General features: G+C 38.0%; 2 protein-coding genes across 6 annotated transcripts in view; one reads left to right on the top strand and one right to left on the bottom strand.

Moving 5' to 3' along the window:
• The window catches only part of RIMBP2 (RIMS binding protein 2), a 403,010-nt gene that overhangs the window by 205,122 nt on the left and 179,300 nt on the right, over window positions 1-18,588 (top strand). The gene's annotated exons all lie outside the window — the stretch shown is intronic.
• Window positions 1-18,588, bottom strand: part of ADGRD1 (adhesion G protein-coupled receptor D1) — a 123,767-nt gene that overhangs the window by 78,253 nt on the left and 26,926 nt on the right. For all 5 annotated transcript variants that reach the window (XM_052691408.1, XM_052691404.1, XM_052691407.1 and 2 more), the window contains one exon: window positions 17,702-17,843. In XM_052691408.1, the coding sequence (XP_052547368.1) occupies window positions 17,702-17,843 (142 nt within the window). The remainder of the gene's footprint in view (window positions 1-17,701; window positions 17,844-18,588) is intronic.

Here is an 18,588-nt window from a genome sequence, read left to right as displayed (position 1 = left end):
TTAACAAAAATTATTAGGGAATAGCAGTGGTGACTGCTGCTAGTTATTCCCACAGGCCAGACACTCATTCCTCCTAGAAATGAGTTGAAGTCTTAAAGAGAGAATTGAAAATTCATGATAACTCTGTAAGATTTCAGTTGGGGTGGCCGATTTCTGATGAGACTGTATTGATGAAAAGTCAGTTCAAGAAAGTTGCTATTTAAAAGCAATTCTATCCTATGCCTTTGAAGCAAAGTTTGCTATTAGTTGAAGAGAAGACACTAAGCAGTCCTGCTGGAGGAATAGCAGGGTGCTTCAAGGGCAGTGCAGACAGAAAAGAAAAATGTCGATGGGCTCCAGAACATTCTCACTAACTATTCTTTTGCTCTTCTTTTAAATCATGTTTCACAAAGTTTTATGAATCCATTTCTATTAAGCTACAGAGGATCAGACAAAACCAACCCCAGGATAATACTTGAAAAGAAACTGGATTTATGTGGGAAGAAACAGGACCACAATATTTTCTACATGAGATTTCTCACCAGCTATTGATTTCTGAACTAAGCTTCTGGAGTTATGCTCCACTCTCACCTGATCGAGTAGGTCACCTTCTTCAAAAGCCTGTTTAGTGTACCTTCCATAGTGACTAGTTTCTCCTCAGCTTTCAGCTTGCCCCATTTTCCTCATCTGTCTGCTCTGCTGCAGTCACTTCTTTTCATAAAGTCCTGAATTTTTTACTGCTCAGTTCAAGCACCCACCCGATTTTCACCCCTTTCTTTATGCAACTGGTAAACAGCAAATTTAAGTCTTCCTTTTGATGCCTAAGATCACCTTAGACATGCTTGTCAATTTTGGGATTGTGCTTCTCAATATTCTGGGATGACATTAAATGTCCACTTACCTACAAAGGAAGGCATATATACGAGTTTTAGGTTGTTAAGAGAGTACAGGAAGGTGAATACAATTAAAGCTGTTGATGCCTGCAAACCCCAGAGGGGAACATGAGTACAGATCACTGGAAGTGTGTCCAAGTGCTGACCTCTATGTACATTTCTCTTTATTATGCATATTTGGTCTTGTACAATTGCTGTACTTTACTAGGTTTTATTTTCCATTCTATTATTTCTTCAGTCCCATCTAACTAGAAATTTTATACAGATGGCATTGAATACATTGATCCATCTGTTACTTAATCAACCCAGTCCTGTCTGGACAGCAGGGATTGATTACATCATCCTGCTTCTCCTAAACTGTCTTGCCTGCTTAAATGTTCCTGAAGAATCCTCCCACAGTGAATTGCTTCTTTATCCCTCTGTATAAAATTCTGCTATACCCAAAGAAGGCTGTAAGACAAGCACAGTTCATTCGATTTTTATTCCATGTAGGGAATGTCATCTTGTTAGCATGAAATCAGGTGTCAAATTTATGTCAGGCTAAAAAGAGGCTTAGTATTGTTCTGGGAAAACATTCTAGTAAGACTCAGTCTAAATTTGGCATATCTCCTACATAAAATTATGAACAGACTTTCAATATTTATCTTCTCATCCTTAAAAAGTATGTATAGGATACTGTTTCTATGTTTTGCTTTCTAATTCAAGAATCAAGTTAGATTAGACATTTACCATTCTTGATACAGAGACTAGATCCTGGTATGCAGTACAGAAATTTGAATTTTGATTTCATAGACCTATTAAGGAAAATCAAAGATCACTACAGACATACATAGCAGCAAAATAAAGAGTTGATGTATGTGGCTTTGTCTATTGGAACATACATATCAAACCACATACGTGCTGTGTCATGGTCGATGAGAAGGAGGTAACAGTGCCACAGTACACTGATCTAAAATGTCTGTTTCAATAAAAATTTCAGTTGAATCTGTCATAACTCCCAGAAAAACGGAACAAAACACAGATGTCAGAAACCTACAAAGAGTACTCAGTGTTAACCTAAGAAGACATCTACTAAATTTAATCGACCGTGTCAGCATGTTGGTAACGAGAGTGGGGAGCAGGAAAAGTTTTGGAGATTGTCATAGCAGCACTGATGCAGTTCCACTATTCTTTTGAAAAGGAAAACTAAAATGAAACATACAAATAAAAAAAACTGCTTTTAAAATTATCTTCTAAGCTGAGCAACCTAATCTTAGTTCAGACTAGAGAAGCATCACTTCAGGAGCTTGCTTAAATTGTTTCATGAAGTACCTCTTAACTTTCCTGACAGTGAGGTGCTGCAGTGACAGAACTGCTTTCTTGGGCCGTGCCATTCCCTAGTAACCAGCCTCAGACATTTCCCTAGTTCTTTTGTTTTTTAACAAAAGGAGGAACAGAAGCAGAAACCTTCTGTTATCGAGGGCAGAGGCATGGTCTTATTTTTCTGCTTTCCACCAAAGAGAGAGTTCTGTTATATATTTGTTAGCACAGAACAAATTATGACCACAGTTACGTCAATATAACATATTTCTGAAAATCTTATTCTACATGCTATCATTTAAGCCTGAACAAAACAGATGGAGCATCTGCTCACATCAGGCTACTATATTTTACATGTGTTCTTCACAGTTACAGAGGACTCCTACAGAGAGCAGACAGTAATGAAATGTGTATAAGCGCATTTTTTGCCTTATTTATCACTACGTCCACACCTGGCAATGTGGGAAACAGAAGTGACAAATAATGAAGTTGTTTGTACACTGAGTAAAAACTCAGGAAAGACAAAATATATCATCAGTGCAAAGGTATTTATGGAAGCATTCTCAATAGCGTCTGTGCATTTCTAGAATAGCTAATTACTTCATCATGAGCAAACAATTTGTCTAAAGAAGTGCTCCAAATGAACACTCTTAAGCTCTTTAGAATTTGCAAAGACAGTAACCATCCAAAAAAACCCAAACAAAACAAACAAGAAAACAGCATCTTAGTGCACAGAGAAATGTAAAGGAGCACAAAAAAGAAACAAACCCAAACTCCCGATGTATGTGACAGGCTACTGCTTTCCTGAGTAACTTCTAATCTTTTCATTTAAAGTCTATTTTTTTTGCTGTTTTAAACAGCAGGTGCACATGTAATTGAAAGTGGTTGGTTGTGTCAAACAAGATAAGTATTCCATGAGATTCCTTAAAGACCTAACCTATACCCTACGAGAGAGAGCTGAATTCACTGATCTGCAGGAGAAAAGTCCCACTGACTGCAAAACAAGAGCGCCCATTTGGCCTTTCTCCACCACTCTCGATGAAATCATGCTATCTAGGGGCCAGTATAGTTCCACAGATGTGCTTCTGCCTCATAAACAAATGAATGAGGTGCCTTGGGAACAGGAGCTTTAATGCACTAAACAGATTGCATTCTGTTCTGCCACAAGCAAATAGATGGCCGACTGAAAAACTGATATCTTCATTTGGAGATATTTCCAATTCTTTCCTTGCACCAGGCCACCAACACTTTCATCACAAAACTGGTTTCTTCAGTTCCTGGACCTTAGTCCAGATTTAAGGGTTTTGGCCTATAGTAAGAGGGAACATGATGGATGTCTTCCTACATGCAGGCTGGTGTAGGTAGATCTGTACATTACACAAATCTGCTAATTCTTTCACATGATTAAGAATATAAAAATAAATAATAGTAATAAAAGATCAATAAGATGAGAGATTGATTGGAACAGAGCCAATTTTATCAAAAGGGTGAAGTGCCTGTGTGAGAGTTAGGCATTACTGCCAGCCAGAGCGTCCTTCTGCAAAAGAAGGCATAGTTAGGGTTTCTTTCGCAAAGCAAGCTAAGAAGTCTGTTTGATGGCAAGGGCTGGGAAAGGCAGAACTTGGCCAAATTGTAAACAGGCTGAGAAGACTTGCCCTTATTGTTTTTCCTTCAGACCTGAAGGAGAAAAAATGAAGATGACAAGGAAGGAAGCAATAGAAGCTGTAGTCTCCATTTGGAAATTTAAAGGTTTCATATGCCCTAAGAGACTAAATAAGAATGGCAGCATTATGACTAATGCTTCCACATCATATTTGGGCTGCATGATCCCTAGCATTTTCCCAGCTTTGTATTAAGCACTGCCCTCCTTTATCCTTCCTAACCTAATTGAAAAAAACTTAAATTTTTGTATCCATGTCCCACATTCAACCAAGAGCCTCCTGAGAGCTCGCATCCTGGAAACATCCTGCAATGTCTGAAACACTGGAAATCTTAAAATCCTTTGTACCTTCGAGAGGATCTGTCGTTATGCTTCTAACGGGTGGAAAAACAGTGAACAATAAGGAATGGCTGATTGCTTAAAATTCACTGATTATCTTGGGATCTTGTTCTTTTTTTCCCAGATGTTTAAGCCCAATCTGTCTGCAATTTCAACACATCACCTATGAATCTGACTTTCTAGCCATACTGGGTGGTCAAAAAAATCTGTTAAGAAGGGCAGGATTATATTACAGTGAAAAGTGCTTTGTTTTATAGACTCATCCCAAGCAACTCAGGTTTTGAAAATCTGATTGGAAGGACCTAATACTCATACAACTTCTACACTGCAAAAACCCATATCAGGTCATGCCAACAGGAGATTTCAGCAAGTGCATTCCTTCCCCAGCCTGGCCTGGCACCACCAGGAACAGCAGCACTGGAAGGCACTGCCTCATTGCTAACATTTTCTTCAAGTCTGGAGTTTTTGTAGTTGGCATGAGCACTGCAGAATGAACCTCGGAAAATACTTGCACAGATTCTACTGCAGGAATGGGCTGCCAGGATTAAATTATAAACAAAAGTGACTACAAATAAAATATCAGGTTGTGGGGATCATTAGATATGGTCATTTAGCATCTGACTTTCAAGATATGGTAGATGAGTAGGTGGTAGATAGGAGAAGCAGGGGAGGACTCCTGGCTGGCCTGAAAGTTTATGTGATATCCCAGGTGTGATCTGCATTCCTCCTCTTTCTATCTCCCCAAATTACTTCTCCTTGACTTGGCACCTAGAAAATCTGGTCACCTTAATATATGGTTGGCAAGATTTCAATGTAAAAATCCACACTGACATCTGAAAGTGATCATTTTACTGCCCACTCTGGAGGAATGCATCCCCACAAGAATAAGGAATTTTATGAGTGTTATAAAAAGTTACTGGCACTACAACATATTATTACCGGGGTATAAATTACCGATCTGCACAGAGGCCAGCTGGGATAGCATCCAGAACCATTCCTCTGCTCTGAAATCTGCATGGGCAACTACCTCCCTTTGTGGCCTTCATCCTCAGTGTCAGGCAGCGTATTCCTCCTCAGGAGTGATGGATATTAACCAGAAGGCAGTGAGGTGTGGAGCAGAGAGCTCTTACATCACATACTAATTGTAGTACAACTGTGGCAGCATTCAGTGTTGAGGTCACATTTGTCTTGCTGCCAATAAATGAAAGTAAAAAAATTAACATAGCTTTTAATCAAAAACTACCAAACTTGCAGTAATTACTTTGCTTTACTGGGGTAAATTCAACTGAATATACACAAATATATGTAAGTACTTAGATCTTAAAATACAAGACACTTAGATTCTCATCAGGTCTTGTATTCCATCTGCACAATCTTTTTTCTCCAAAAGCTCTGAAGTTATGTATTTTTTAAGCCTATACTTTCTTAAATCAGCAGATATTCCATGACAGAGAGAGCATATATATTGTACTAAATGGGAAATATTGATATCTGTAGTGTCCCTCACATTCCTGTGCCAATCATGCTAGAGCTGTCCCACTGAAGCTGTTCTGTACCAGTGGTAGCAATGCGGGGGGAGGGCATTTTGCATGGGGCAGCTTTTTTCACCTTTGCAGGAAGCCAAGAGGTGCAGGCAGACATATACAGTGCACAGGTGACACAAATGCAATTTATGCCCAGTGAAAAGGAGAGTATTGGCTCAATCGGGTCCCCTACTGGTCCTTTACTTTGAGAAAAAATAAGCAATATCCAATCCTATGCATTGAGAGTTGTATAACTAAAGCAGCACAGGACTGAGGATCTTGTGTCTTATACAAACTACAGGGGCCTGATACATCTTTATCTCCTGTTTAGAAAATCAGTACCATGAAGCGATGGCACAAAGAATTTTGTCAGACAAACTGCAGCTTGAAGTAAAACAATCAATCAGAATGCAGGGAGTGTCATCATTTTCCATTAGTTTGGAATCTCCAGCCCTGCCAGTAATCCATCAGTGACTTTAAGACACATTCTGTATTTCAGGGTTCTGTAGCTCTGGGCTAAAAAGTCACATTTGTGGTGCAATCAAAACTTACGATTTGGTGCAGACATGCTAAAAAGTATGGGGAAAATAAAGGATTTTTATAGGCTTAAGTACCTTTTTCTTCTGATTTTTTTCCTCTATCTTTCTATATGCGTTCACTAGCTTAAATATGGTGCACTACAGAAAACCCAAAATGTGGCAACTTCTTATCAGCACATACTCCAAATTGTAATCATTAAAACAAACAGATCTCCCTATCTCACCTTCAAACAAGCAGGAATCGTGCAAGTAAAGATAAAGCACCACACCTAGCAAGAAAAGCAAGATTCAGTATTTCTGCTTACTCTGTAACTTGAAAACGTCCCATCAAGTTTAGGTAAATTTGGGTGCTGCTGTTTTTATCTCTGCTTTAAAAACATATTTATGCATTGGTTAAGACTATTATGTAAATAAAACCTTTTCCACATCAAAGGACAAAATCTTGTTAGATTTTCTCAGAGACAATAAGGAGTCTCCAGGACTAAGATGGCACGATGACAGCATGGAATAAGAATGAATTCAGGATATTTTATGGACTTCCAAAGTAGCAAGTAACTCCTTTTTATATTCAGAATTTGGCTGAGTTTTTTGCTCTTTGATTGTAGAGACGTTTAGAATATATATCTATTCTGAGCACTTCAGCAACATGCAGAATTCAAGACACCATTAGCTGTGACAATCCCTGAAGTCATGGATTATAATTTCTATGCAGAAAGAGCATAATTTTAAGTCAAAAGTCACAGTTAAACATTTGGCTTTTTGAAGTCTGCCTTCCAGGAAAAGTCTTTAGAAACCACTTAAAATTTGCTGTTCTGCTAAATATTCTTGCCTGTACATGTATTTTCTTCTGGCTAGTTGATAGTTACAGGGAATAAACATTAAGTGATTTTTTTTTTTGCTTAGGTGGAAGAATATTTATAGCCACTTTATTATTATTACTGTGTTTACTGAGCTCTAACTTTCCCCAAGAGAAAGTGAAAGAATGACTTAAAATATGTAAATCAAGTTCTGAAATACACAAAACATTAAAGTGAATTTGAAGGAAGTAAAAATCTAATCAACAGTCTGCAGACTGTGCAGGAAAAAGAATAGGCATATACAGTAAAGAAATATACTGTATACTGAAGTTGCTCTTTTATTCTCTGGAGTACAGACTTTACCACAAGAATAAAGCACTAATCCCCTTAATTCATTTTATAAAACTTACTGAAACTGTTTCCATTCTTCCCTCAGCTTTGCAGGATATGTTTGATGTTTGCGTGGTTAGCTGAGAAATACATGACGTGGCATCACTTAATCCAAGGATATTAGAGGAGCAGGGTCTCACATTCCTTACAATAAATAGTCAGACTTAATATCACATTTACAAGGAGTTGGTACCTTCCATGCTGCCTACAAAGGATCGTGTGGGACTTCTGCAGCAAATGGTTTGCATGCAGCTTCACATTTCACCTTTGCCAGCTGCCCGTTTCCATGCTACTCTTCATTCCTGTACATTTTAATGCTAACAAAGAAAAATCTGCTACAGAAAAGAAAGCAGAAAATTCCCTGCTAGACACGTGACATACCTCTAGTTAGGATTTAAGGGTGGGAATTTCGTTGTCCAGCACAGGCCTTTGCTTGATGCTGTGGCTGACACACTTGTGTGATGACTCCAAGCAGACACATGCACGTGCAAGGTGGGTGGCTGCACAGAGAAGCACCTCCTTGCTGCTCTGTATGAATGCAGCCTGTATCAGTAAGCATCTTCAATGCTCCTGCCAGTTTGGCTGCAAATTCCACAATAAATGGGCCTTGAGCATCTAACTGAACCTCACTTAGCAAAAGCTTTGACCTGAAAGATCAAGAGCTAAACTAACCTTATGAGATGCTGAGCTCTGAAGAGAACAGGAGTTGACAGCACTCGGCCTTTTTGCAAGAGGACTCAGTCCCGCAGAGAATGCTGAATTTTTGCCTGTTTGTATCACACTGCCAACTTTTCCCAAGAGCAAAGTAATGCCTCTCTGAAACAGAAGTGGTGTTTGTGCCATGCTTTCTTTTGCTACATTAACTTATTCCCTGGGTGACTTTTTTCCTTCACCCACACCTCTTTTACCCCTTCTAACAGTTTAATTCTTGGCGGATTTTCAAGGCAAATATTTCAAAAGAAATATTTCAGTAGAAATATTTCCTTGAAGGGATTTACATAGAGCCCAACTGCTTTGCTAATGAGGAATGTGTGAAGCTGTCACATCTCCTTAGCGACAGTTTAGGAGGACTCAGTGCTGCACAGACAGGACCAAGAAAGGGAACTTTTTCACCTCCTCTGCCAGTCATCAAACTTCAGCTCAAGGTTTAATTTTAAGTGTCAAAGCTCATTTGTGCCAGTCTGCCACAACCGTTGCAAACTTACTGGTGGCATTAAACGGATTCACAGTAGTCACATTTTTATGTATTTTAGTCAGTTTTGGAAGTGCAGTGGCTTTACAATAATGCCTTGAGAGCCAATGTGACCATGCCTGAGGTCTTCCCTATCAGACATTCCTGCACTGTGTACCAACTGACATCCTTGTATTAACTTCTGTGAGCTCCTGCTGCTTGAATCTACACAAGACTGTGGCCCCACTAAATGTTTAGTCAGGTTTTATAATCAAGTTTTCTCTCCAGCTTGAGCAAGAAAAAACAAGACTGTCAGACTAGAGAATAGATCGTCACAATATAACAACAGTTCTGATTAATTTCATTAATTTAATATTGACATACGTCTAGGGGGAAAGTTCTGTATGAATCACAACTCAACTATTACCATTAATCTACCATCCACAAATTATTTCTAGGTTTGAGGGAAATGAAAAAAGGGGATTCCTTCTAAATCTGAAATTTCACAACTTGTTGAGGGTAAAATTGCCATCCCTAATAACGAGTGAAAACCAGAAAGATTTTTGTCAGTGCTGCTGAAAACATTGCTCAGGAAAACCAAATTCCCTGGTGTGTCTGATGCTTTCTCTATTTTATTTTATTTTTTTTAATTTTTGCTGGCCATTCAAAGAATAACTATTTGATATAAATTGTTACTGCACAAAGAAACAAGGAATGAAAAATACAGGCAGCAGTTCTTCTAACATTGTAACTATTGAAATTATTTAAAACATCCTTAGACTAATATAAAGTCCATCATAAAAACTGTTGCCAAAAAGCAGCATAATTCACATACTGTACCATGAACGAGTCCAGTTCTTAAGTGCTATAAGATATTGTTTCATTTGTTACCTTATTAATTAGAAATCTTGAGGATTTAGCTCACACATTCACCAATTTATAGCCACAGAAAAGTGAAGGAAAGTGTCCATCATGCATGGCTGCCCTGCAGAAATGTCAGATCTTACAGATGCTTTTCACACCAATATTGCATGTCACAACAATTTCTCCAATTCATGGAGAAAAAGCACTACGCATTTCTGCAACCTCCATCCTTCCTCCTGTTTGTACAGAGTGGAGGTCTGCAGGTGGCTCACAGTAACATCTCCAAGCTTTTGGAAGTACCATGTTATTTCATTCTCACACAGAGCAAACAGACTGAGTCATACTCTACAGGATTAAATATTTCACAGCTCTGCATTGAGCATGAATGCAAATATTGGACACAGTGACTTACACTGAACTAAAAGTTAGCGACTAAATATTTATATCTAGATAATAAACAACTATGCATCTAGGGATTATTTCCATCCCAAATCCGTATATTATCTGCCAACTTACATCTTGTCATCCCAGCTCAGTAAATTCTTCCAACAGTGCAACGTGCAAATAAAAGCAGTAGTCTAATTCTATGATGATGGCATTGTGCCTCCCTTTTTTTTTTTTAGTTTAAATTTTATTTTTTAAAAAGGTTAATATTCTGAATTAGACTTTAAAATTACTCCAAGATTTACTTACTGCAAATGATTGGATTTCTATTTCATTTTATTTGTTCATGGGATTTTTCTGTTTATTGCTTTCTCTTCACTCTCTCATTTATCAGCACCCTGTAAAACACAACTTCAGCACAGCACTCAGCAGTGTGCTTGATCCAGATAACATGATTAATCCCTGTAAAACACACTGCAAGTTTTTGCTGTCTCACCTAAACTGTGATGCTCTGGTTGTCATGCTGAAAATATTATGATATAAGCCTTGCCTTGGTCTAACGTGCACTTTTTCCTTGCAAGCGTATGTTAGTTATTAAGTGATAGCTTGAACAGATCAAGATTACTGAAATTTATTGTGAGTCACTGCAGAGGAGGAAGGTATGCACAGCTAGCTTCAGCATGAGTCACTGAAATGCAGATCCTCTTGGCTGGCCCATTCTGATAGGAATCTTGTTGCTGATCCAGCTTGTGTTAGCTTCTTAAGTTGGGAAAGGCTCTATTTTTTATTTTTTAAAAAGGGAAAATCCCTCCTTAACAGCCACACGTTGCCTGCTGAAAAAAAAAACAACTCCAAGTTCCTATTACTAGCTGTTAACATCATTATCTACTTCTCTGTTGTGAAGCATGGGGAGTGGAGTTAGAATTTCTAATGTAACAAGTGGTGATGGGAGGAGAAAAAAGCAAAACCAGAAAACTGCCATCCACAGATTTCTTTCAAGTATGACTCCTCTGACATTCCTAAACTAAAATTAACACTGCTTTCTAAGCCAAACTTTCTATTTGTATTTTGTGGAAAATAGAGGGATTGTATTTGGTTGGTGGTGTCACTTAGCAGCACATGGACTTAGGGATACTGCTGCCTCGGATGGAGGGGAGCTAAACATCTGGAGTCAGAACTAAGGAGGACCTAATGCTAACTCATTGCTGCCTCAATGAATTGCACTCCATTAAGCCCAAAGGTCACCTGGAAATAGGCATTTTTCAAAGATGCTCTTGCTGGTGTAGCAATAATTTGGCACAGTGTAAAGAATTTGGAAATTCCATCTACTTATCTAAACTCTGACCGTAAAAAATGATAGAGCGGTTACCACTTCAACAACTCAGCCAGTAACCAAGACAACAACTGACAGAACAGCCTGTGCTCAGATCCTGGATCCAGGTAGAATCAGACAGAAATGTTCTTTTCTGTCTGCTGAGATTTGCTGGTGTTTTGCCACAGCGAAGACAGAGGGAATATGGAATTACAGAACTAGGAAATCGTTTAGGCTGAGAGACATCTAGGGATCACCTCGTCTGAGCACCGTGCTGAGGCAGGGTCAGCTCGATTTGGGAGAGCAGGACTGCTTCCAGTCTGATCTTGAATCAGACTTGCACCTCACAAAACTTGAACCTTTCTCTTCCCCTGAGCCATGTGCTCCTTTTCATCCTCGTGCTGAGGAAATGAAAGCAGAGCCTAAGGCCATGTATAATTTCCAAACAGGTTATTTTCCCCACAAACTTTCAGCTTCTCATTTCCTTTATGTATGTTCTGGCAGTTTTGCACTTCCAGAACTGTTCATATATTTATTGTTTCCCCCCAAATGCACACCTAAGCACGTTTTAACATCTTGTGTTTGTCCTGTGCAACAGGCGGTGCTGTGGCAATTCTCTCTCTCAGATACACACAAGAAATAAGATGGAAAACTGGCTTATGAGTAATTCACAGCAGTTAGGGATGTGGTCTTTTCAGTGAGTTAATTTTTTGCCATGTGTGAGAACACAGTAAAAAAAAAATGAAATAGCAAGTGACTTCCTTGTATAAATCTAGATCCTAAAAACTTGCCAATATGCACAAGACTTCAGGGTGAACACAGACAATACACAATGTAATGCTATAACGTGATGGATCAGCCTGTAACAAAACAAGAAAAATAGAAAGAACTTCCTTTCTTAAACTTCCCTTCAGGAAACACTCCACTATAATTACCTGGAGTCTAATCACATTGACCAGGAAGACAGACTGAATTGAATCTGCCTAGGGTTAAGGTGGTGGGACCGAAAGATCCCAAAAGTACTTTTTTTTAAATTGTTTTTATATGAATTATTCAAAATGTAACCAGTAGGAGTAGATTTCTCTACTTTGAAAAACAGTGGCTACCGTGCCATCACCAGACAAACCATCTGAAACTTACCTTTGTTTTGACTCTTCAAACTTGATTTCTCCTTTCTATTTTCTTCTATTTTTTTTCTTCTCTATTTTCTATTTAATATATTATCTTTAAAAAACTGTTTTGAAAGAATACTCTTTCAAAATACCTGACTTTAGTGAATTTGAAATCCTCAATTAGCTGATCAAGATATTTCTGACCTTTTATAAATTTTTTTTTTAGGAAAAGTATTATTTTTAGTGCAAATGGGGGCTTTCTGAATTTCAAATGCTGCAGTCCACTTCTGCCACTCTGCATCAGTTTAACCTCATCAAGGCAGATGTCACGGGATGCTTGCTCACAGTGCAGGAAAGGGGGTAGTGGGACACTGTTATCCTTTTTGTTCATAACTTTAAACACTAAAGTTATCAACATATGAGTTGATCCACTATAACTTTTTTCCATAATGTTTTAAATATATACATATATATACCTGTATTAACATTGTGCAAAGAAACACTGTTGTACATCAGGAATCCTGACAGTTCATTCAATGCGGCACAACTGTATGGAATTCCTGCAGTAAGCCTTCACTGCATGCAAGGCTGCTCTGAGGATGTAGTCAATGATGAGGAACTTAAACAGGGGAAACTAAATTGAATTTAAAAATTGTGAGAGAGGCTGGGAGAGAACTCTGCCTCATTGGACCAGATTTGATCACATCAGATATAAACCCTGAATTTTTCTCTTCTCCTCCAGTTACAAATGTTCAATCAAAGTAGCTCACTATGCCACAGCTCTGTTAAATAGAATGACTGGGGAATTCAGTACTGGGTTTACAAGACAGCAAGATTTTTCAGAGTTCATTGCTTGCAATGGACTGATCTTTGACTGCTCATGCAGTGTCACTTCCAAGCAGAAATTTGAAATAGAAAAAGCAGTTGTGTTTTGCTGTAGGTTGATAACACTTGGTTCCAATCACCAGAGACCATTTCCTTAGGTAAGAGGTAATAGTGCAGATTTTAATTGTAAATAGAAGTTGATATATAAAACTATCCAAGTACTGAGGAATGAAAATCAGAAACTGAACTTAGAATTGAAAGCAAACTTTACTTGTACACTTCCAAAAGCATTCCACTACTTCGTGGTGCCCTCACTTGTCACAATATCCCCCTCAAAGGGTAAGGACTCATTTACAAGTATTGAGGGCAACTCATGACAAATGAGTGATAACACCTGTGGAGTGCTGCATCTCCAAGCACTAAAGTCAGCTTTAACACAGAAAATAAACTTTCTGTGGGTTATAACTCACTGCAACGCAATCCTCATTATTACAGCAGGCAATTGTAAATGTGCTTAATGAAAAGATGCGTTTTTTATTACTGCGCCGTTGTACATTTCAGAATGGATTCTTACGAGAAAATGACTCCTAGGATGTTTCTGTTAATAACATTAACAATACAGAAGTATTGCTGTATTGTTTAGAGATGTCGTATATCACCATAATGACTATTGCTATTTTAAGGTTGCCTTGGAACAAGAAAATTAGCTGTAACGATGTTCATTTCTCATTTGAATTCAATTGATTTTCTGTACTCATTGTAGCAAAGATTTAACTTATGTAAGAAAGTACTGAACTGTGTATTGATTTTTAAATTAAAAGCTTTTATTGTTTTTTCCTTTATGTTTAATTGTGAAATACCCTGTATGAGCCACACTTTTAGTTATATTGTATTCAAATTTTTCTAGCAAAATCTACCCAGTCAAAAATTATGCCTTTATTCTTCAGATGTGAGCAAAAACCATTGTTTTTCCATAATCAATACATAAATTAGTCAACACTTAACTTGCCATAAAAATAAATTGACTCCACATTGATTTGTCTCTCTCATGGTAGCACTAATATTTGTGTACAGATTGGAACTTGTTCTTCTCTCATTTTATTTTCCTATCAGTAATGTTAAACAAACGCTGGGACATTGCATGCTGCTGGCCAGACAAAAGGCAACAGGGAGAAGGATCCTGTCTGGGTACATTTAGAGGCAGCTCAATCTCATCACCTCATTAAGAGCTCAATGAAAATACTCCTTAACCTTTTCTCAATCTCGGTGATCGGCAAGAGGACTTTCAGCCTGACTTTATGATGGGAACAGTCAGGAGAAGAGGTTGAACTTTTCCCTGTGCTTTTCCATCTGCAAAGGAGTGTCCCAAGAGAACACTTCCCAGGCACGCAGGCAACACTTACAGTAATAACACTGACATTGTCGTGTGGTTCCTGGCTCTGGAGAGTTAAGGAAGTCTCGTAACAGAATATGAGATAGGATTTACAGGAAAACCCCAAAAGGTTTCACTGAAGAAGGGCACCAAGGAGCAGGACTTTGTATGCACGGCAGTAACAGCATATTTGTTAACCATGAGGTGACTTATCCTTTCCTCCCCACAGCTCTGGTTTAGCTAGGCACTACACTGAGCCTCCAGCCTGCCTCCCAGGCTGGCCACCCACCAGTTCTTCATACTTAGTGATCACCACCCCACTGATGCTGTCTACAAAAAGAGGAATTAACATGTCACATATATATTCACTACATCCTTATCTAAATGGCTACTAATATCAGTTTACTTTACTTCGTGTTTCAAAACCAGAGAGATTTAATGATCTCAGTGTAAGCCACCAACTTCTAAAAGCTACATGTAGGATGCAGGCAATTTCAGAGAGACCTGGAGAATTCTGGCCTACTGGAAGATTTAACAAGCAAATTAGTCTGTGGAATTATAAATGCTCTCTGAAATCTTGAATCAAACGTCAATACTCAGCTCACGGACATCTTCTTAAAACTATTTCCTAGAGCAGACGTGTTTCATTTCACTGCCTTTGGCTTTCTGTTGCTCATTGATTGGCCTTCTTCCTACACTCACTGGAAAAAGAATGAAAGTCTTACTGAGCTGTGCCAAGCACTGCTACAATCATTGCAAGAAAACAAAACATTCTCTTTTCATTTCTCACATTTTTCTGTTTCTGCAGTCCCATGGGCTCCACCGGGGTGGCAATATCTGAATCAGTTCAATTGAAGGAAGTTAGCATCAAGCTTAAATTTTCATAGGGAAAGCTATTTGTTTGGATTTGTTATTTTCTCCTTTGTGTTTTTATTATTCTGCTTTCCTCTCTGTTAAAGAGAGAATACTAAGTGAAACTAACACAGCTGAAGGATGTTATTGGTATCCTTATTAAGTGTTATAACCATTACTATTTGAAAAGTAAGAAATATTTTAGTGCTTGAAACACGTTTTTAAGCTGGATTTCTTGTTCTTGGTTTAACAGCTATATTTGATCATAAATTTCTATAAATGGTTTGACTGTTTTTAAAAGAATGTACATATTTTAACACAGTGAAATTGCAGCCAGCATTCCTTTTGAATTTAAATTCTACTTTTACTTCATCAACAAGCGTATGGAAATGGGTGAGACCAGAGTGGAACCATGATAGAAGGGACTTGTGCTGCTATAGTATAAAAGGCTTCAGAGACATCCTGTCATTTCACAATCTACTTGAATAAGTTCAATTAAATTTACTTACATAAATTACTTAAGAAAATTTAAGTATGTAAGTTCACAAGATGCCTGAATTTAAACTGTTTAGAAGTACTCCATGTACTTCACTGGAGACATTTAAAATCTACAGCAGTGCAAGAGAACAGGCCCACTGTCATCTTACATCAATCTATTCATCCATTTCTGGATTTTAAGCATACCTGATAATTAAAAGCAAGACATAAATTATACTCCCAAAGCCATAGGTGTTTTAGGCAAGCAGGATTCCTAGCAAGTCCAATGTGTATACCGTTCTAGAGCAGAACTTCACTGTACCTCTTAAATTTTTGACAAGTAATTGGGTGGTAGCAGTTAATTGGACATAAAAGCCAGCAGCATATTATTTCTAACGCTGAATAGGGTATTAATAATAGTTATCTTTAAATTAAATCTGCTATTACAGATTAAGAAAACGTAAGAGCAATTGCAGCTTATATTGCAGACTGTAAGTTTTTTGGTCCGAGGCCGAAGGTTTTAACCTGTTGCTGTTATTTGGCAGGATTTTGGAGCACAAAGTAGCAGGTCTTATGCTAGATTGATGACATTACTCTCCCCCAGCCTCCCAGCTTGTGCTATACTTAGTGTTCAAATGTAGTCTAAATCAAACCCCACCCAAACCAAATGATCATGTGCTCATCTGTTTGCTCTTAACCTATAATAAGGAATTATCTTTGGAACCTAAGGCAAAAACAAGCAAACAAAAAACCTATGGAGACAATTGGGATGCTTTTCTTTTTTGTTTTCTTTTCTTTTTTTTTTTTTTAAAGTAAAAATAGATGGTTTAAAAATACTACTGTGCAGTGTGCTGTAATGAGAAATGTGACATTTCTGTCTGCATTCAAGGATCCCAGTAATCTTCACAGAGAACAGACATAAAGAAAAAACACAGTAATATTTGATGATCTGCTGGTAAATCACAGCACTAAAAGCATGAGGAGGTACCTGGATAAATAAATCTAAGTGCACTTTATAAATGATCTTCACATAATACAACCAGAGTCCCACTGACCAGTTCCACCTCTTTGAGACCACCAGGGACATTCTGGAGAGTCCTCAGCTTGGAAAACATCAGCTAACAACACTTTTCATTTCTATGTCTGAAGTTTTTTCCTCAGTTCTTTTTCCCCATCTCCTCCAGATTTGCACTAAGCCTAACAGAAATAACATGAGGTGCCACCACCTCAGAATTTAAACTACTGTTCTCCACTTCCACTGATGAGACAAAAAAGTCTTTTTCTCTAAGATTGAGCAAGACCAGCTATTCCTCTAGTTTCTTATTAGAATACATTAATTGAGTGAATTTTGCATGGCCTACTGAAATCAATCAGTTTGAATACAGTTTGTCTTGATGTTTGTCAAATTCAGAATAAGAGTTCTCTTCTGTAGAAAGGACAGGTGCTAGATCAGAGTTGAATCTGCTCCCTTCCCAATCAAGAGGTGCTCTGCTCATCATATTCAGAAGGGTTGTATCTCTTGGATCATTCATGAGAACATTATATTAGTGTAGAGAAAAATCAAAAGCAGAAACCATGAATAAAACATTTTCTGACAGCTCCAGTGTGAAAGCAGTCATTCACTCTGTTGCAAATTGCACAAGCATAACCATAGAACAAAGTATGTAGAAAGTCCTAAAACTATACTTCTCACTTCATAGTCTTTTTCAGCACATGCAGCCTTTTGCTGTGATGGAAACAGAAGTCATTTATGTGTAATGACTGGAAAAATATAATATTGTAGTCACAAATGCCATCCGAACTGCTACTTAAATTGCCCAGAGAAGTTACAAGAAACCAAGAAATCATCACAGACACTGAAGCTTTGAACAGCCCTCAGGATAGCCTAAACTGAGAGTTTCCATTTTACTTACCAGTACGTGGGTGAGCTGGATGGTTATAAGAGGAGATCCTGACAGGTTGTGGGACAACTTGGGAGGAGGATCTACTTTGATAGAGATGAGATAACTGGCTGCTGAGATCATATAGCCTTTGTAAGCAGCAGCTTCAGCAATCCTTAAGAAGAAAGAAATATATTAGATAAGTAGGAAAAGAAAGCCTTTTTAGTTCATGCTAGTATTGACCTCTTTCAACTCGGCCTGGGAAATGTTGCTCCTGTGTGAAGCACCTCTTGGAATAATGTCACAGTAGTGAATTATCCAAGCACCCACTTTCCCAACAAACTGCCTCAACCAAAGGGTTGTTGAGAGAGTGGGAGAGATCATTAGGGAGACTGCAGTGAAGTAAGGAGTATAAAAATAAACCAAGCAAAGAAACACTCGTGCAAAGAGAATAATTGAATAATTAAACATGCATACTAGTCTGAAGCATACACTGGCATTGTATGCAATGAATACATTACAAATGTTATGCATATATTTAGAAACAATTTATAGTTTTACTTTGAAAACAATGACTATTTCCAGTAACATTTGTTAGAGAGCAGCTGGGGACAGAGTACAACAGAGGAAGGCCTGACTAAACATCTGATTAGCCCAGGTGACTTGTTTTTTTTCCTGAACTGTATAGTTCTGCAGTACATGGTAAGAGCATTAATTTCTGCCTTCAGGCCTTCAGCTATAACTTTTGACTTTCACATTTCTGTGCATTTAGGAATAACTAAAATCTATTCAGCTGCAGTGTAAAATTTTTTACACTATCAGTAAAAAAGAGTGTGCAGCTGTAAAATATTTTCTGTCATTCAACTCTTCAGCATATGAATGAACATTAATTACAACGAAAAATTAGAGCCAAGGTGAAT

Source organism: Tympanuchus pallidicinctus, unplaced genomic scaffold (assembly GCF_026119805.1).
Source record: "Tympanuchus pallidicinctus isolate F22 unplaced genomic scaffold, pur_lepc_1.0 scaffold28, whole genome shotgun sequence".
Lineage (NCBI taxonomy): Eukaryota > Metazoa > Chordata > Aves > Galliformes > Phasianidae > Tympanuchus > Tympanuchus pallidicinctus.
Note: the sequence above shows the minus strand (reverse complement) of the source record. Positions and strands in the feature narration are given on the sequence as shown.